General features: G+C 41.1%; 1 protein-coding gene across 3 annotated transcripts in view; it reads right to left on the reverse strand.

The window, feature by feature from the left end:
- The window catches only part of CACNA1H (calcium voltage-gated channel subunit alpha1 H), a 730623-nt gene that overhangs the window by 34882 nt on the left and 676432 nt on the right, over nucleotides 1-19309 (reverse strand). For all 3 annotated transcript variants that reach the window (XM_073636413.1, XM_073636414.1, XM_073636411.1), the window contains exons 26-28: nucleotides 9225-9376; nucleotides 8237-8346; nucleotides 745-878 (exon numbers count right to left, since the gene is read on the reverse strand). In XM_073636413.1, the coding sequence (XP_073492514.1) occupies nucleotides 745-878; nucleotides 8237-8346; nucleotides 9225-9376 (396 nt within the window). The remainder of the gene's footprint in view (nucleotides 1-744; nucleotides 879-8236; nucleotides 8347-9224; nucleotides 9377-19309) is intronic.

A 19309-nucleotide genomic window follows, 5' to 3' on the forward strand; every position in this document is an offset into this window, starting at 1 on the left:
TGTGTCGTCTTGGAGACCTGAAGATGCTTCCAGCCCTTCCGATTAACCTTCTGGAGTGTTGGCGGCACGTTACGTCTGGTGAAGTGGTTCTGTGTGTTGTGTTATGGTTGTCTCTCTTCTGGTTCAACTTTGCCTTGGTTGATATGCACTTAGCAGGAGGATCTTGGGACATTTAATAAATTGCTGGCATATGTTCTTTATAAAAATAGGTCCAGAGTGGGTGTAATAGCACTGGAGTTTTTAGTGGTTATTATAACACTTGCTTTTCTAGACCAATGGCACAATGACACTTGCTATTCCTGACCAATGGCATGCTGACACTTAGTAATCTATATCAATGGCATGCTGACGCTTGCTTTTCCAGCCCAATGGCACACTGAGACTTGGTATACCCATGACCATGGCACACTGACATTTGCAGCCCCAACATTTAGAACACTGACAGTTGGAACTTATTTTATTTTGTCACATATTGACCACATGGAACATGAGTTCCTAATCTGACCTACTATCAACCATTCCTTTAAAGGTAGATGCATAAACATCATATGCCTATCTGTTATGTACGAATCCACCAGACACCCCTAGTTTTGGACTTTTATTGAAAAGTTCAACTTTTTTTAATTTGATGGGGAGACCGATTGGCCAGAAGTGTCTACTATATCCATAATGCAATGGACTACAAATCAAGGTAATGTATAAATATGGACACCACTATACTAAGTTACATGTTGGAGTTCTTACCTCGAGCAATCCTCAGCACTCTCATGATGCGAATGATGGTAGGGTTGATGGGAAGGGAGGCATTGATCTCTATCTCCTCCAGTGTTATCCCCATAATGGAGAGAAGAACGATCGCCAGATCAAGCTGATTCCACCTGCCAGACAAGAAGGATCTGTAACCCCATGTGAACAGCACAGATGTCCTCTAAACATTCATCATTCTGTTAGTGACAGTCCAACAGCCACTTCTGTTTCAAGCTAAACTCTAGGCAGATATACAAGACACGGTTTTGTTGTCGGAAGATCCGATCGTGTGTACGCAGCATAAGAGTATGGCATTAGAGGTAGACGCTTTACTTCTTCCAATGGATATGGGTGCTTTCTGAATGTAAGTGCAATCATAATTTCTTTTTTTCTTTTTTTTTAATGAAAATATTTTTTTTAACAGCATGTGGGCTAAAAACTGATGGCTTTTTTTTCATTAAAACCACTTCAGCCCCGGAAGATTTGTCTGCTTATTGACCAGGCCATTTTTTGCGATTCGGCACTGCGTCACTTTAATTGACAATTGCACAGTCATGTGGCACTACACCCAAAATAGAGCTTTCTTTTGGTGGTATTTGATCATCTCTGCGTTTTTTTTTTTAACAAAAAAAAAAAAACGACAATTTTGAAAATAAACACAATATTTTGCACTTTTTGCTATAATTTAAAAAAAAAAAAAAAGCTAATTTTTTCTCAGTTTAGGCCGATATGTATTCTTCTACCTATTTCTGGTAATAAAAATTGCAAAAAGAGTATATTGATTGGTTTGCGCAAAAGTTATAGCGTCTACAAAATAGGGGATAGATTTCTAGCATTTTATTATTATTATTTTTTTTACTAGTAATGTCGGCGATCTGCAATTTTTATCGGGACTGCGACATTATGGCGGACACATCGGACACTTTTGACACATTTTTGGGCCCATTCACATTTATACAGCGATCAGTGCTATAAAAATGCACTGATTACTGTAAAAATGTCACTAGCAGGGAAGGGGTTAACACTAGAGGGCGATCAAGGGGTTAACTGTGTTCCCTCTCTGTGTTCTAACTGAAGGGGGGAGGGGACTGTCTAGGGGAGATGACAGATCGCTGTTCATACTTTGTATGAACACACGATCAGTCTCTTCTCCCCTCAGAGAACTGGGATCTGTGTGTTTACACACACAGATCCTGGTTCTCGGTGTGTCACGAGCGTCGGGCACTAGCATTGGCTCCGGGGGCAAGCAGCGCACGCGCGCCCCTAGTGGCCACAGGTCGAAGCGACGTTACATAATGTCGTTTTGCCCAGCCGTGCCATTCTGCCGCAGTAAAACTGCAGCGGCTGGTTGGCAAGTGGTTGAAATAAACAATAAATTCATTATCATTTTATGAATAACTCTTGTATGGCTGAAAGCTGTAATGACTTCGCCCTCTGTGTCATAAAGATATAACCATGCAGGTTTTTGACAGTTTTCTCCTGCCAGGTACATTTATGCACTGTGATCCTCACTTCTTTTTTAATTGACTTCACAAGGAACACCTATTAGTATAAATTATATATGGTAATGTTGGGAGACTTACAACAGACCTACACTTAAAGCTATGGTAATGGTTTTGCTGGGATGGATAGAGGAAAAGAAAATAGCTGCTCCAGTCTTTCTTCAAGCTGAACTCCGGGCACAAAAACCTTCATTTAAATATATTCCTCCATAGCCACAAAGGATATTAATCTATTTTGTGTGCAGCACTGTGTAGTCTTGCTGTTACGTTTTTTTTTCAGACGAAAACCGTACTACTTAAACGAAAATCGGACGTTGAGTTCACGTGCGACAAAAATGTTATAGTCTGCACATCCAGCTTTTGTTGGACGAAAAATCAGAATTGGCTGTCGAAAGCACCGTACTAACGATCCAAAAATCTGCAGATCAGACAAAATGTTACTTCCGATTCTCATATCGTGTGTACGGGCCTTAAGTCTTTGCACACCTTTCATTTTGATGCACCTTGAATATTTTTAGCTGATTTAAACTGGGATTTCAGCATGATTCTGGTCTCTTAATTGGATATCTTGTGTGTAGGAACCATGACATCTGCATCTTTTACTGATGAGAGCTTTCAAGTTGGAAACACATAGCTCCCAACTGTCCCTGATTTTGAGGCACTGTCCCTGATTTGGAGCAATGTCCCTCTGTCCCTCATTTTGGTCTGATCCATATAGCTGTAAATAAAATGCACTTTTTATCTTTCAAACAGTGTTTCCCAGTGCTAAACCTTTCTTCCAAATTCTAAATTGCTGCATTTGTACATTTTAAAAGCCAATATAAAGGAATAGTAGTGGTTAAAAAAAAAGCCCTTGTGGATTTAATTAAAGCGGAGGTTCACCCAAAAATTGAACCTCCGTTTTTTGGAACCCTCCCCCCCTCCAGTGTCACATTTGGCACCTTTCAGGGGGGAGGGGGGTGCAGATACCTGTCTATGCTTCTTTCAGTCCCCCTGCGCTGTCTGCTGGGACACACACAGGTCCCAAAGACAGCAGGGACCATTCGGATTGCGCAGCGCGACTCGCGCGTGCGCAGTAGGGAACCGGGAAGTGAAGCCGCAAGGGTTCATTTCCTGATTCCCTTACCGAAGATGGTGGCGGCGGCATCTGAGGACCGCGGGACAGTTCGGCCTCGGGTGCCGACATCGTGGGCTCCCTGGACGAGTGAGTGCCCTTATTTTAAAAAGCAATTTTCGCGGGACTTCTGCTTTTTTTGGGTTAATTCTCCTTTAAGGGGGTGTGGCAGGGGGCGTGTCCCATGCCTACATACATTTGCTGGTAGGTGTCCCTCATTCCCATCTCAAAATGTTGGGAGGTATGGAAACAGCTTTATGCAAGTTGAACCAGCGGATTTGATCACATGAGCAGCGCTGGAGGGAGCGCAGAGCAATGTTTTCTGTTGACATTTTAGTACAGGTCGGCGTTCTATAAATTTAACAATTGATCATTTAATGAACCAATTACAAGAGAATGATGGACATTTATTCTGGAACTTCCGTACAACGTCCACCGTCTACTGCTGATTTCCTTTATTCTAATTAGCCAGATCATGGTTTACAGGTGTGTGAATTACCTGAATAATTGGCGATTACAGGAGAAAATCAATATCTGCCCGGAGTCAACGCTGCAGCAAATTCAGCAGACTGTCAGTAATTATCAGCAGCGCCTTCACACTGAAACCTGGTTTCCTAGTAAATTCATCTTAATAAGCATGACTGTGACAGCTCGGGTCTAGCGCCTGATGACACGACAATGTAGTTAGGCCTCTGAGTGTTAAAAAGGACAGCCTCGCCATCTAGATCACACGTCCAAAGAGAGCGAAATTATCAGGCACCCATGCAAATGAGCTGTATCAGGTTCTCGGGCCTCTCAGCTAGGGGCACTAATTAGGGAGTGAGTTGAGCTTGATCCTGGCAGGTAGATGTGCCCGTGGTATCAGCCCCGGTGGGTAGCCAGGCTTAATGTCATTACGGACTGGTCTGACCTTGTCTGGAGATGAAAGCACTGAGAGACGGATGAAGCCATGCCAGGATCTCAAGGGCTGCACTTGGCACAGCGATGTGACAATCTGCGCCCTCATCACTCCCACGTTTTCAGAGCCGTTGGCATGCTTGCCCTGATCAGATGCCACTTGATAATTCAAATCGCGTTTGAACTGGTGTTTATGCCTATGTTTATGTGGAGGAATGCTGGGTCTGGTTTTAACCCACATGTATGCCGTAGTTTCTGCAGAAATGCCGTAAACAGTTGGCCATGGCCCTTGTTTTCACCTAGTCTGAAAAACATGTCCCAATATACTTTAAAGGGGCTTCAAGTCATATGGCTCCCTTATCGTTTTGGGGAATTGACTTTGCTCACTGCAAGGCAATTACGAGCCTCACAAAATGACTGCCTTGAGAGGTTTCCGAGACATGTATTATACCTTAAAACCATGAAACACCAGCACTGACCCAGAAGATCTCCTGTAAAGAAGATACAGTATTTGCACTACTTTAACCAAACAGAAAAATACATTTTGAAATACAAACACTGTTTTACCTGCCAGTGGATTTGTATTTCTGTTCAACCAGTCTTGTGATCCAGGCACCTCATTTCTCTATATTGCAATTTAGCAATACAGCTTGCCCAGCCTGTGACTGACCAATGATGTCATCACTCTGATCTCTACTCCTCTCGTCATGCTCAAACTGTTGTGCAAAGCAAGGAAGTCCTGATTGGCTGCCCCTCTCTCCCTTTGCTTTAGTTGATGTTTGCATTTGGGTATTTATGATACACTATATTACCAAAAGTAATGGGACGCCTGCCTTTACACGCACATGAACCAGTCTTCATCCATAGGGTTCATATTGAGTTGGGTTCAATCCATAGTCCATAGGGTTCAATATAGAGTTGGTCCACCCTTTGCAGCTATAACAGCTTCAACTCTTCTGTGAAGGCTGCCCACAAGGTTTAGGCAAGCAAGGTCCATAAAGACACCTTTGGGATGAATTAGAGCACAGACTGCGAGCCAGGCCTTCTCTACAACATCATTGCCTGACCTCACAAATGCGCATCTGGAAGAATGGTCCCATAGACACACTCCTAAACCTTGTGGACAGCCTTCCCAGAAGAGTTGAAGCTGTTATAGCTGCAAAAGGTGGGCCAACTCAATATTGAACCCAACATGACTGCGCACCAGTGCACAAAGCAAGGCCCATAAAAACATGGATGAGCGTGTTTGGGGTGGAAGAACTTGACTGGCCCGAATGGAGTCCTGACCTCAACCTGATAGAACACCTTTGGGATGAATTAGAGCGGAGACTGCGAGCCAGGCCTTCTCTCCAACATCAGTGCCTGACCCCATAAATGCGCTTCTGGAAGAATGGTCAAACATTCCCATAGACACACTTCTAAACCTTGTGGACAGCCTTCCCAGAAGAGTTGAAGCTGTTATAGCTGCAAAGGGTGGGCCAACTCAATATTGAACCCTTATGGACTAAAACTGGGATGCCATTAAAGGTCATGTGCGTGTAAAGGCAGGTGTCCCAATACTTTTGATAATATAGTGTAGGTCTAAATCAGTGGTTTCCAAACTGCGGCCCTGGGGCCAGATGCGGCTCTTTGCTTGCCTTTATCCATCCCTCCAGGCACTATTTCTTCCACTGACACCATTGATGGGGCATGATTCCTTTCACTGACAACAAAAATGGCACACTATACCTCCCACTGACAACAACTATTTCTCTCCCTAATACCAAAGGTCGGGTATTATTTACCACCACTGGGCTCAGTCCAGCTCCCCTAAAGTCTTAAGAACAGTAAACTAACCCTTTCTTTAGAAAGTTTGGAGACCCCTAGTCTGTATAAAAATGCAGTTATTTGTTTAAAAAATACATAACTGAAGGAAGGGTTGGAAGGGAGGTTTTGCCACGCATTAGGGCAATGCTTAGAACTAAGCCCATATGCACTTTAGCCTGGTTTCACACTTGTGCGGTGCGAATTGAAGCTCAGGTTTCACTGGGGAGATAACAATCTCCTGTTCAACGGATTCATTGCGTTTTTGCTCAGGATTAGAGAGCAGGGAGAGGGGGAGGGAGGGGGGGGGGGGAGAGGGGGAGGTGTAGTGAGGAGAAAGAGAAAATCCTTGTTCAGAACGCAATGCATCTGCGAATCAGATGCGTTCCCATAGGATATAATAGGCTTGTAGTTCGCACCGCAATGCCCAAAAAACGCACACGTTTTTTGTGCAATGCGCAGTGCGAATGCAACGCACATATGTGAACCAGATGCATTCATATGAATGTATTTTAAAATGTCCTGCGAATTAGATGCGGTGTAAGCCGCATCTAATTCGCATAGGTGTGAACCCGGGCTAAGATACCATTAATTGATGGGACTCCCTGTTCTGTATACATTGTTGAAACATCTGTTTTCATCTGTGATTGTAATGTGATACTGTGCATATTGTACCCATGTTGTTTTGATGTTTGGCTTGGATCCGCCATTTTTGTATTTGTAGGTGTATTTGTATTTTTGTTGGTTTTGTTTTCTTTTTATATTACATTTCTTTTACCAAATTTTGTCATATTCATAAAAATTGTTCAATAAACATATTATGGAACAAAAAAAATACATAACTGGATTTAGTAAAATCTTCACTTTTCCCTTTCAGTGCAAACTGACATGTTCTCCTAAAAGCAAGCCATACCCACCCATGGAGACTTGCCATCCCTGAGCTCCTCCTCTGTTCTTCTGTTGTAGTGCTTGGAAATACTTGGTGCATCTGGCTTTGGGGGAGTATGGGGCCACCTCTTCTTCCCAGGATTCAACCTGAGTGGCCAATTGCCATAATGGAGGTTTTTAACAGAACCTGCCACTTTACCCTCAATGAGCGAAGTAACAGAATTCCTTTATTTTGTATCATCTGGGAATTCAGCTTTAACTTTTGTGTTTAAGCATGTGTATGTTGTTGAGACTTCAGAATCAATTTAATGGTGTTTCACAACAATAACGGAAACCATGGATTCAAAAAAAGCAAATATAACTAGATTTCTCTCAATGGTTGTGAGGTGTACTTAAACAATTCTTTATCAAGAAACATTTGTGGACACCTAACCATCACACCTATATGAGCTTGTTGAACATCCCATTCCAAATCCATGGGCAGTAATATGGAGTCCCCATCCACTCCAATTTTGTGGCTATTCCAGTCACTATTCTTCTGGGAAGACGTTCCACAAGATTTTGCAGTGTGTCTGTGGTCATTTATGTACATTTAGCCAAGATCAGGGCTCTGTGCAGGCCACTCAAGTTCATCTCATCAAACCATGTCTTATGGAGCTGAATTTCTACACAGGGACACAGTCATACTGGAACAGAAAGGAGCCTTCTCCAAATTGTCTCCACAAGGTTGGAAGCACATAATTGTCTAAAACGTCTTTATATGCTGTAGCATTAACAGTCATCTTCACTGGAAACACTTAAACTTAGGAATTTGGAGGGGTGAAAACATAATTTTGGTCATATAATTATGGGTGCGATGGTCAGGTCTCCACAGTCTTGTAGTATTAGCTTTTCCTAACCATATAAATTCCAACCAGAAAGCCTAATGTTGGATTTATTTTGATATCCTGTTTTAAAGTGCTCAAGAACAATGTATGTCTCTCTATATGTCAACACAGAATAGGGAAACTGAAATCAGAATGGTCTTGGCTGCCTCAGCAGCCAATCAGATTTAAGTATAAAATGAAAAATGATAGTTGGCAACAGAACAGAGAATTCTTATTGAATGCCTAAGTGTAATACAGATGGTTCCTCTTTTAGAGCGTTTGATAACTAATGGCCATTATTAGGGGTCCATGTTTTGTCAGATAATTGCTGTGAAGCAGTATACTGGTCATTATGTTGACCATAACCTTCTATTCATAGCAGCATTATGATATTTTGTACTATAACTGCCGCAACATACCTGTCCTTAAAAAATCTTCTAAATCCAAAGGCAATTAGCTTGAGAAGAGCCTCGAAAACAAAGACGATGGTGAAGATGTAGTTGCAGTATTTCAGGGCATCGTCCAGGGACTGGGATTAAAAAAAGACAGGCAGAGTTTAAACTTTTCCACATCATGGCGGTCCCATCTGGCCTTACTGAGATTGAACTTTGTGACCCCACTTAAAGAAAGGATGTTTGCAACCTCCACAAGAGAACTTCTTCTTCTGTTCCCAATCTAGTTTATTCCCTTACAGCCAAAGATTTCAAAAACACAAGATATTGACAATATATTATGGGGAGCAGAGTCGGTTACATAATTGTTCATAAGAGGATGCTGGGTTGCTCAAGGTGAAGGCAGGAGGACCCTCTGGGGATGGTCAACAGTGCCTGATTTCAGTGGGGCCAATGCAGAAGTTATTTACTCAGGCACCTATCTCCTTTGTCAAACAATATTTAATCCTTTGGTTGGGAGTATCTAGAAATTTTTACTTGGTGGAAATATCTCTTAGTTCTCTGCCAGGACTAAACTGTGAGCATTTCTACTGAGCAGATACTGTAAATAATAAACATTGAGTCAATATTTTTTATTTGACCAGGAACATTTAACTAACTCTGTTGCCACCTCTGTATGGGGACACTTCCTATTGGGTCCATCAATGGGGTCCTCACATGGTCCTGAGGACTCAAGCAGCAGTATAACATCACGACGAAGGGTGCCACATGCTGGTCCATGCAAATGTGCTCTCACTTCCTGTTGTGTCTCTGGACAGGAAGTCTTCCCAATAAGGTTACAGACAGCAATAAAAATCTGACAGAGGTTCAACCTCCCACCCCAACCCCCCTGACCCCCCCCCCCCAAACACACACATACACACTATCCAAAGCTAGAAAAAAACAAACATTTTGACTGGATCTCCATTTCATTGTCAGAATTGCCATGTACCCAAATCAGATCATTCCAGCCTACCTTGGGCTGGTTATAATGCTCCATGGACATGGTGATCACATTGATGCCAATGATGAAGGTAATGAAGAGGTCCAGGTAGTGGCTGGTACACAGTGTATGTATATAACGCCGGGTAGGAGAGTAGTCTGCGTAGTATGGCCTTCGCTGGGCTTCTGTATGAAAAACAAAAATCACACCGAAAAATAATATCAGTGACATCACCAAAACACCAATAACAAAACTACAACTTAACAACATAACTACAAGAGCCAACACATATAGCAAACAGACACGAAAAGATCCGGGACAGACAGACATATACTATAACACTATAAGCCGACAACGTAAAAAAAAGAGCCCAGATCCCAGGCGACTATTCGTCAAGTTAAACAAAGTCTTCCCTTCCTTATTCAAGAGGCCTTGTATATGGTCCATTTCTACAATTTTGGTCAAACAAGTTTTATGTTTCAGTTAAGAGTTGTCCCTCATCTCTGACTATAAATCTTACCTTAATGGAAACTAAAGTGCCACCAGCACACCACCGTTAAGAGGTTCAGATACAACTTTATTACAATTACAGTCATGGGGACAATCCAAAAAGTAGCCAGCACATTTCAGAGGTCCAAAAATGCCTCCCTAACCAGGGCTTGATTGAAAACAATGTGAATAGACTACAAGTGGCCTGGACCTTTTCATGTTGTTTCTTCCAGTGTGATTACAAGCACATAACTGGTCATTGGCTTGGCAGCACTTCAGTTTCCATTTTTGTTACATTACACTACAAGCCAAGGAGACTGTGGAGATCCTCTGGGGTGTAGAAGCTGCCTGCCCCGGGCACCAGATTATTTACATTGACATCAATGATTTAAGAAAGCAATACCAATAACATAACTTTACGGGCTCTTTCCTTACAAACCCTAGACAGCCATAGACGTTCTGCCTATCATAGCGATTAAATGGTTGTTGTCAGAATGGAACTAAAACACAAAATGCCATGCAAACTTTGGAGCTGGTAGATAGCATATGTTAGCCGTAAGGTAGTTGACAGGACAGCACCTGTCACAAATCGGCAGGCCATTGACTCCAGAGTTCCAGAGTTGTTGTCAAAGTGAAAAAGCTAAAGGGTGGGGTGGAAGTCAAACATTCATTTTTTTAAGCAATCTAGGAGAAAAAATATTATAAATTAAGAACTAATATCAAGATTTTTTGCATAATTACAATTGACTGTCTTGGGAAAGCTTTAGATTAAAGCCCAAACTCAACCAAACCTTTTGGTTTAGGATGGGATAGAACCTCCTAGGTATTACTGCTGTCTGCGACCCGTCTAAAGAGATTCTCATCACTTCCTGTCAGGACAGGCAATGATAGGAAATGTACATAACCGGGGCACAAAAGCAAATGTTTAGTAGAATCAGCTAGGATTAGAACCTCTGATAATATTTTCATTTTTGTCTGCACCTACCTGTCCTGATAACAACAGCTCCTGAAATTTCTTGTATGGGTGACACAGGGACAGGAAGTGGGGGAAAATCTTTAAAGTGGACTAAAATAAAAAGCTGACAGCTTTCTCCTCATCCCCTCTCTATTTGAAACTTAACAAAAAATGTGTCTTAGGCTCCATTCACACTAGTGCGTTTTTTGATGCATTTTGCATTTTGCAGAAATGCACGGGAATTTTTTAACATGGGTTCCTATGGAACATGTTCACATCAATGCTTTTTTGTTTCTCTGCATTTTTGGAAAGGGTCAGGGACTTTTTTTCATGCAAAATGCAGCGTTTTGCATGTAATAGAATTCAATGGACAAGCATCAAAAACGCAAGTGCACCGTTTTTGCAGCGTTTTTGATGCGTTTTTGATGCGTTTTTGCCGTTTTTTTTTTTGTTTGTTTTTTTTTTAATTTTTTTTTTAGACTGTAAAAAAAAACTGTAAAAAAAAAAAAACGCAAAACGCAAATCGCGGCAAAAACGCCGCAAAAACGCTGCTCAAAAACGTGGCAAGCATGAAAAAAAAACCTCCAAAAACGCTCAAAAGCAACATGCATAGGTGTGAATCGAGCCTTAAAGAGGATCCTCACTGCATCTGAGCACCACAAACCAAAAACACAACTTAATTAATTTTGAATATTCAAAGCAAACTCCCCCATCCATCCATGTCTCTATGCTTTATTTTGTTGAGAAATCACTTTGAACCCCCCCCAGCATTTCTGTCTGTGGCCATTTTGAGTATGGGCAAATGATTCATGTACCATTTACTTCCTGAAATCCATTTGCCCTAAGCTCAAACATGCATGCAGGAGGGTGTGCTTATCTGAAAAAAACCCTCCTCCTCTCCTTCCCTCCTGAAGACTTCTGGGATGTTTGACTTAATTTGCTTAGGCAAGGGACCAAGAAGTAACTGAAGAAATGTAAAATAAAAAGTTTAAGGCAAGTAAATTTGATATACTTTCCTCTCTATTTACTAATGCTAGCAGCATGAGGATTCAAAATAATCAATGTCGATAGGGAGAGTGAAGGTCCACTTTAAGTTGGCCTGTGCTAAAATGAACCTGTCATAGGTGTGCACAGCCTAATGCATTAGGTTGTGCACCTCAAAACTCAAACACACATGGGATTCTCTGCAGCCTCAGTTGAACTAGACATTGAATGAATGGGAAGTGCTCTGTGCTGAGCGGCTTCCTGTTCATTCACAAACTGAAGCCTAGTAAACACAGTTTATATTGCTCCATCTATGAATGAACACAGTGAGTGAGTGTATTCACTGTGTTCATTTAAAAAAAGGAAGGAGCTGGTAAATAACATATTGATTAGCCCTTTCCTCCACTCCCCATCCTGAAACATCACCTGCAGCAGCCGGGAGGAGAGGAAAGAGAAGGAGTGAAGCCAGCAGTACTGCGGGGGCTGGCAACAGAGGGGGAAGACCGGGCACTAGGCACACCTGGCCATATTATGCTCCAGTTATGAATGAACACAGTGAGTGAGTGTGTTCACTGTGTTCATTTAGAAAAGGAAGTAGCTGGTAAATAACATATCGACTAGCCCTTTCCTCCACTCCCCATCCTGAAACATCACCTGCAGCAGCCGGGAGGAGAGGAAAGAGAAGGAGTGAAGCCAGCAGTACTGCGGGGGCAGGCAACACGGGGAAGAGACCGGGCACTAGGCACACCTGGCACGTCCCCTGCGGACGCCTAAATAATCTGTACTCTATTTTGGATGTTTGAATTAAAAGTCCTGCCAACAAGCAGATTGAAGTGGTCTCTCTGCAGAGGTCCATCACCCCCCTATTGCACCACACCTATAGCTTTGCAATAAGCAAAGTTCATGCTTTTGACTGATAGGAGAGCTCTGCCTCTGACTCAGCAGAGGTGTCAGGCCTCTGCCGAGAGGCTACTGTTCCAACATAGAGGGCAATGGTCCTTCTCTACAGTGAGCTGGCAGGGGGCAGGCTTTTCTACTCAGTCTGTGGCTGTTTTCTATATAGAACAAGCTGTAAGATTTTGCATACCTTTTTGTTTTGATGTACCTGGGCTTTAAACTGTCTATAGAAGGCAGCCTGCTCACACTGAAGAATAAAGCACAGAGATTAGGCCAGTAATGCTGGCAGACAATGAGTTACTGCACCCAGACAAACAAGCTTTCTGAGTTAAACTGAAGCAGTACAAAAAAAACAAAAAAAAAAAACCCCAAAGAATAATATCTTTTTCTGTCTAACCTCCCATTCCATAAATATATTGTTTTGTCTGTGTCTGAAAATAATTCAAGTACCTCTCCAGTATGAATGGCATGATAGGGTACAGGAGATGTCAGCAGGCACTGCAAAACAGTTCAAGCCTCTAACGCTAAGCAGACCCCTCCGGAGACCCGCCTCAAATGTGGCACATTCATGCACACAGAATGGGACACCAGATGGCAAACATATTGCAAAATTTTATATTCATTTGTTTTTATTTCTGATCTAGTTTGGTTCTTTATGAGTCTTAAAGCTGAACTGCACGACACAAAAACTGTCATTTAAATATACAGTGCCTTGCAAAAGTATTCGTACCACAAATTTTCCAAGTTTTGTCATGTTACAACCAAAAACGTAAATGTATTTTATTGGGATTTTATGTGATAGACCAACACAAAGTGGCACATAATTGTGAAGTGGAAAGAAAATGAGAAATGGTTTTCAAATTTTTTTACAAATGAACTTTTTTTGGCCTAAAAGCAAAATGCTATGTGTGGCAGAAAACTAACACTGCATATCACCCTGAACACACCATCCCCACCGTGAAACATGGTGGTGGCAGCATCATGTTGTGGGGATACTTTTCTTCAGCAGGGACAGGGAAGATGGTCAGAGTTGATGGGAAGATGGATGGAGCCAAATACAGGAATCTTAGAAGAAAATCTGTTAGAGTCTGCAAAAGACTGGAGACTGGGGTGGAAGTTCACCTTCCAGCAGGACAACACTAAACATACAGCCAGAGCTACAATGGAATGGTTTAGATCAAAGCATATTCATGTGTTAGAATGGCCCAATCAAACTCCAGACCTAAATCCAATTGAGAATCTGTGGCAAGACTTGAAAATTGCTGTTCACAGACGCTCTCCATCCAATCTGACAAAGCTTGGACTATTTTGTAAAGAAAAATGGGCAAAAATTTCACTCTATAGATGTGCAAAGCTGGTAGAGACATCCCTAAAATGACTTGCAGCTGTAATTGCAGCGAAACGTGGCTCTACAAACTTTTGACAGGGGGGGGCTGAATAAAAATGCACGCCACACTTTTCAAATATTTATTTGTAAAAAATTTGAAAACCATTTAGCATTTTCCTTCCACTTCACACTTCTGTGCCATTTTGTGTTGGTCTATCACATAAAATACATTTACATTTTTGGTTGTAACATGACAAAATGTAGAACGTTTCAAGGGGTATGAATACTTTTTCAAGGCACTGTATATCTCAATAGTCACAAAGGATATAAATCCACTCTGTGTACACCAAATGCCTTTACAAGCCCAGATATTACCTTTTAAAAGTAGCAGAGACATCACCACTGTGCTGTACACAGCCTGTGCAGAGAGCAGAGCTGTGGGAGGGATCCAGCAAGCCCCACCCACTACAGGCTGCCTGCAGAAAACTACAGGAGGGGGCGGAGACAAGACCACTCACCCTGCACAAGGAGAGAGAGCAGCAGTGAGCGGTCTTCATTACAGGAAGCTCCTACACACAGGTAAAGTGGATTACTGCACAGATCTGGGACAAATACACAAAGCAAACCAGGATTCCAGTAAGAATCCACATCTCTTGTATTTTGATATTATTTTCTTATCCCGGAACTCAGCTTTAAAAGAATTCCATAAGAAAAATGAAATCACTGACAACAGATTGCTATAGGTTAATGAAAGGTATAATAGTTTTATTGAGCTTGTTTTTACTCTGTTTGCACAGCAATCCATGCTGCCAATCACTGGGCTCTGAGCTTGGTAGCCTTGCCACAGGCAATGACAGATTCACTGGGTAGAGAAGGGGGAAGCTGAAGGAGACATGGCAGTCTATAAACAGAATTGAGTTAAAAAGTGTAGCTAATAACAAGAATCAGAATGATTTTTTTTTTCTTCCTGCTTGACTCTCTACACGCTCCCCATTCATTTATGCACACATTCGTCGTGGCCCCTTTAAAGCGTATTCCACTTTTGCAGCCAAATTTGAGAAGACCCCACTATATGTTTGTTGTGTGTTCACAAAGCATGCCTAAATTTGAAAAAAATATTTTTCACCTTTTAGGTGCTTCTCAGGAGAAGGTGCCGTGGCTGACTGCAAAGTTTTTTTTGAATGGTAAAGTGAGCCTGCCCCAGGTCTGTCCTCATTAACCACTTGCGGACCACAATGTACTGAGGATGAGCGGCCACTGTAGGCAAAGTGACCCATCACAACCTTGATTTAAACAATGAAATGCCTCCATCCCTATATATATTGTAACAAGGTGTGGGAAAAAGAAAATGGGACTTTAAATAACGACACCAAAACAAATTAAATTTATCCAAAACAATTCTCAGATCTGCATACATAATTTTACTAACTACAATGTCATGCCTCATTTAAAGTCCCATTTTCTTTTCCCACACCTTGTTACAATATACATAGGGATGGAGGCATTTCATTGTTTAAATCAAGGTTGCGATGGGCCACTTTTGCTTCCAATTTGACTTACCCGCATGTCGCTGCCTACTCTTGGGTTTTTGTGCGCCTCCCGCCGGCACCTTCTGTGATTGTACACAACAGGAGCCTGTTGTTAGAAGCCTTCCTTAATCTAATATTTATCAATTAACATTACTAACATATGTAAGAATGGGTTGGGTCTTTATAGTATGATTGAATTGTATATATTTATTTCTTCTAGATTGAGAAAAGTTAAATATACAGACTTTTATACTTACAGTATGTAAAAATATACATTTTATTATAGCTTTCTAAGCATATCTTTGGAGAGCTAACATGTGGTAGTAATTAGCATATTCTTCCCATATCGCAAATGGGATAAGGTTTCACATTTCTTAAGATGTAAAAGTTTGAGTACGTTTGGTTTAAGAATATTAGTTCTTTATACTGTAATATTTCTTGATCAGGGGCGGACTGACCATTGAGCGACTCGGGCACTGCCAGAGGGCCCTGGGCCACTAGGGGGCCCCATCAGGGTTGCCAGCCTCAGTAAAACCAGGGACAGTATGTATAAATCTGTGTTTTTTTTTACATCTGTCTGTGTATACTGTGTGTACATGTATGTGTATACTGTGTGATTGTATACTGTGTGTGTGTATACTGTGTGGCCCCATAATCTCTGATTGCCTGGGGGCCCCATAATCTCCTATTGCCCGGGGCCCCATGAGTTATCAGTCCACCACTGTTCTTGATTAGGATATTATAAAGAACAAGGGCTTTTCATTGAATATAATATATACATATTGATTTATGTAACATTATTTGATTTAGATAAAAGATACATTTATATTGTAAAAGGCATATGGTTGTACACATGGCTCTTGCATTGTAAAACTCTGACATTCACAGACATGACTAGGCATGATGGGAATTGTAGTTCCTGAACAACTGGAGGGCCAAAGTTTGGGTCTCCAAACTTTGGCCCTCCAATTGTTCAAGAACTACATATCCCATCATGCCTAGTCATGTCTGTGAATGTCAGAGTTTTACAGTGCCTCATGGGACATGTAGTTCTGCAACAGCTGGAGGGCTGTAGTTTGGAGATCCCTGACATACACAATCTTCAGCTCCAGAATATAACTACATTATTGATATTATTTTTACATTTTGTATTTTAATATCGTTCTTGAAATCTTCAGCTATTTTATTATTAAATCCATTTTTTTTTTAGTTTTTACACAAGAACGGACTCTCTATTTCAGGACTTTTCTCATCAATATAAGTTTACAGAATATCGAGAGAATATTCATATATTCAATACCTGTCAGCAAGTCCCAGCCAATGATTCATGGGTGGGCCATGCTGATCGGCTGTGTACATTCACATTCAGCAGAGAGCTCTGTGTTGACATTCAACACAGAGCTCTGTACACAGGGAACAATCCCTGTGTTTCTTATCCCTGCAAAGCAGGGATGAGAAACTTAGAGATCAGTTAGTAAAAGCAGCACACTGTACACATATTACACATAGTTAGTCACACATTTAACCCCTTGATCGCCCTAGATGTTAACCCCTTCCCAGCCAGTGTCATTAGCACAGTGACAGTGTATAGTTTTATCACTGATCACTGTATTAATGTCACTGGTGATGTCAGTGGCAGTTAGTCAGCCCCCCCAGCATAAGTTAGTGTCAGATCGTCCGTCGTACTATCGTAGTCCCATTATAAGTCATTGATCCCCGCCATTAGTAGTATAAACATTTTTTTTTTATTCCAGTATATATACCATAGTTTGTAGGTGCTATAACTTTCACACAAACCAATCAATATACACTTATTGGGATTTTATTTATCAAAAACATGTAGCAGAATACTTTTGGCCAAAATGTATGAAGAAATTAGATTTTTTTTTTAATTATTGGATATGTTTTATAGCAGAAAGTAAAAAATATTGTTTTATTTTTCAAAATTTTTGGTCTTTTTTTCGTTTATATCGCAAACAATAAAAAACCCAGTGCTGATCAAATACCATCAAAAGAAAGCTCTATTTGTGTGAAAAAATTATATACATTTTGTTTGAATGCAGTGTTACATGACCACACAATTGCTACTTTAAAGTATCACAGTGCTGAATAGCAAAAAATGGCCTGGTCATGAAGGGGGTAAAATCTTACAGAGCTGAAGTGGTTAATCTACAATGCAAGAAACCCAGCCTCTATACCTTGAGGCTCGGTTCACATTTATGCGATGCGGGAAACCCTGCGAATCCACTGCAGGTTCCCGCATCGCACCTGACTAGCAGAAAGTTACTCCTTATGCGAACCGCTGGGAGTATCAATACAAAGTTAATGACACCCCCAGATCAATTCGCATATCACAGAGCAAACTGTCAATTTGGACAGGAATCGGATCGCATGGGTGTGAAGACCCATGCGATCCAATTCTGGTGCGGACCGAAAAAAAGGGTCCTGCACGACTTTGGTCCCAATGCAATGCAAATTCAGCCTTACAATCTGTATGGCTAAATCTGCATTGCACAGACATCACATGTGATTTACACAGCAGTGCGGTGCGAATCACATGCGATGTCGGACAGGGCACCAGGGTGAACCCGCCTTAAACCTTTGTTAGGACAAACAGCATTCAAATCTAGTTACAAATGATAATGAGGATCTCCCTGCACAGCAGCATAGATAGGGTTAATTATGGCAAACCCTGCTACCCAGCCCCCCTCATATACAAAGGGAACTACCAAGGATTTTTCTAAAAAAAAGGTAACCAGCATTTTTTTATGTTTTTTTTTTTTTTTATTTTGTTATGCGATGTGAATGGGGACAAGTAACAAATATAAAGTAGGTGTTATCCCAATTTGGCTGCTAAAAAAAAAGGAAGAAGAAAGAAACTAACAGGGCCTTATCTATTTGACTTTACGTACGCTTTAACGATTTCCAGATATTAAACATGAGAGATATGTCCTAAAAACATCAACTACGATTCTAGGATGCATCTCCTACAGGTATGTCCTGCTTTTCTCCCCCTGATGCCCCCCCCCCCCCCACGCAACTATTATCGACAATTACCCTCAAAATGACAGCTGGGAATTGCTATGTATTACATAGCAGAAGCGTCTGTCAAAATGCAGCCGTGTAAATAGTCTGTCAGACTGCATTGCAGACAGTCTGCAAGTGTCATCGTTACTATTTCATTCATATGAAGAGCAAAGTTGTGACCTTTAGGCTGCATATGACACCAATTAAGCCTTACAAGTGAAAAAAAGTTAAATAACATTATAACAGTATTCTTTTTAAACAATTTATTAAACCTTAGCTAATAGAAATGACCTCTAGCTGCTCCTTCCTCCCCTTCTCCCCTTAGCTATTATTTTTCTACAGTTTTTGCCCTTTTTCCTTTAGTTTTGCTTGGTAATTTTTTAGTGTCACATAAAAAAAAAATTTGCAAAACTAAAAAAAAAAGACCAAACAAACAACCTTTATCATTTGCATATACTTTGCACCAGAAACATACATTTTATATACTTTTAAATAGGACAGTAGAGTAAACTTACACTGGCCAAAATAGAAAAAAATATGCCTTTTTGTCTATAAATTACTGTGCATAGAATATAAAATATGCTTAATAAGCCAATATTGCCAAAAGAAAGCCAAGTTTGCCCCCCCCCCAAAAAACAACTTATGTATGGATTTCTCATCTTAAATAGTGACAATGTCATTGCTAAATTAAACAGGCTCACAGTGGGAAATGTAATAATTGCTCTTGTCCATATGGAATATAGATGTATGAGAGATCAAAAAGTGTAAATGTAGGCTTATGCCGCGTACACACGGCTGGACTTACTGACAGAAAAAGTCCGATGGGAGCTTTTGGTTGGACATTCCGACCGTGTGTATGCCCCATCAGACTTTTTCTGTCGGAATTTCCGACGGACTCAGATATAGAACA

This window comes from Aquarana catesbeiana, linkage group LG06 (genome assembly GCF_042186555.1).
Source record: "Aquarana catesbeiana isolate 2022-GZ linkage group LG06, ASM4218655v1, whole genome shotgun sequence".
Taxonomy (NCBI): domain Eukaryota; kingdom Metazoa; phylum Chordata; class Amphibia; order Anura; family Ranidae; genus Aquarana; species Aquarana catesbeiana.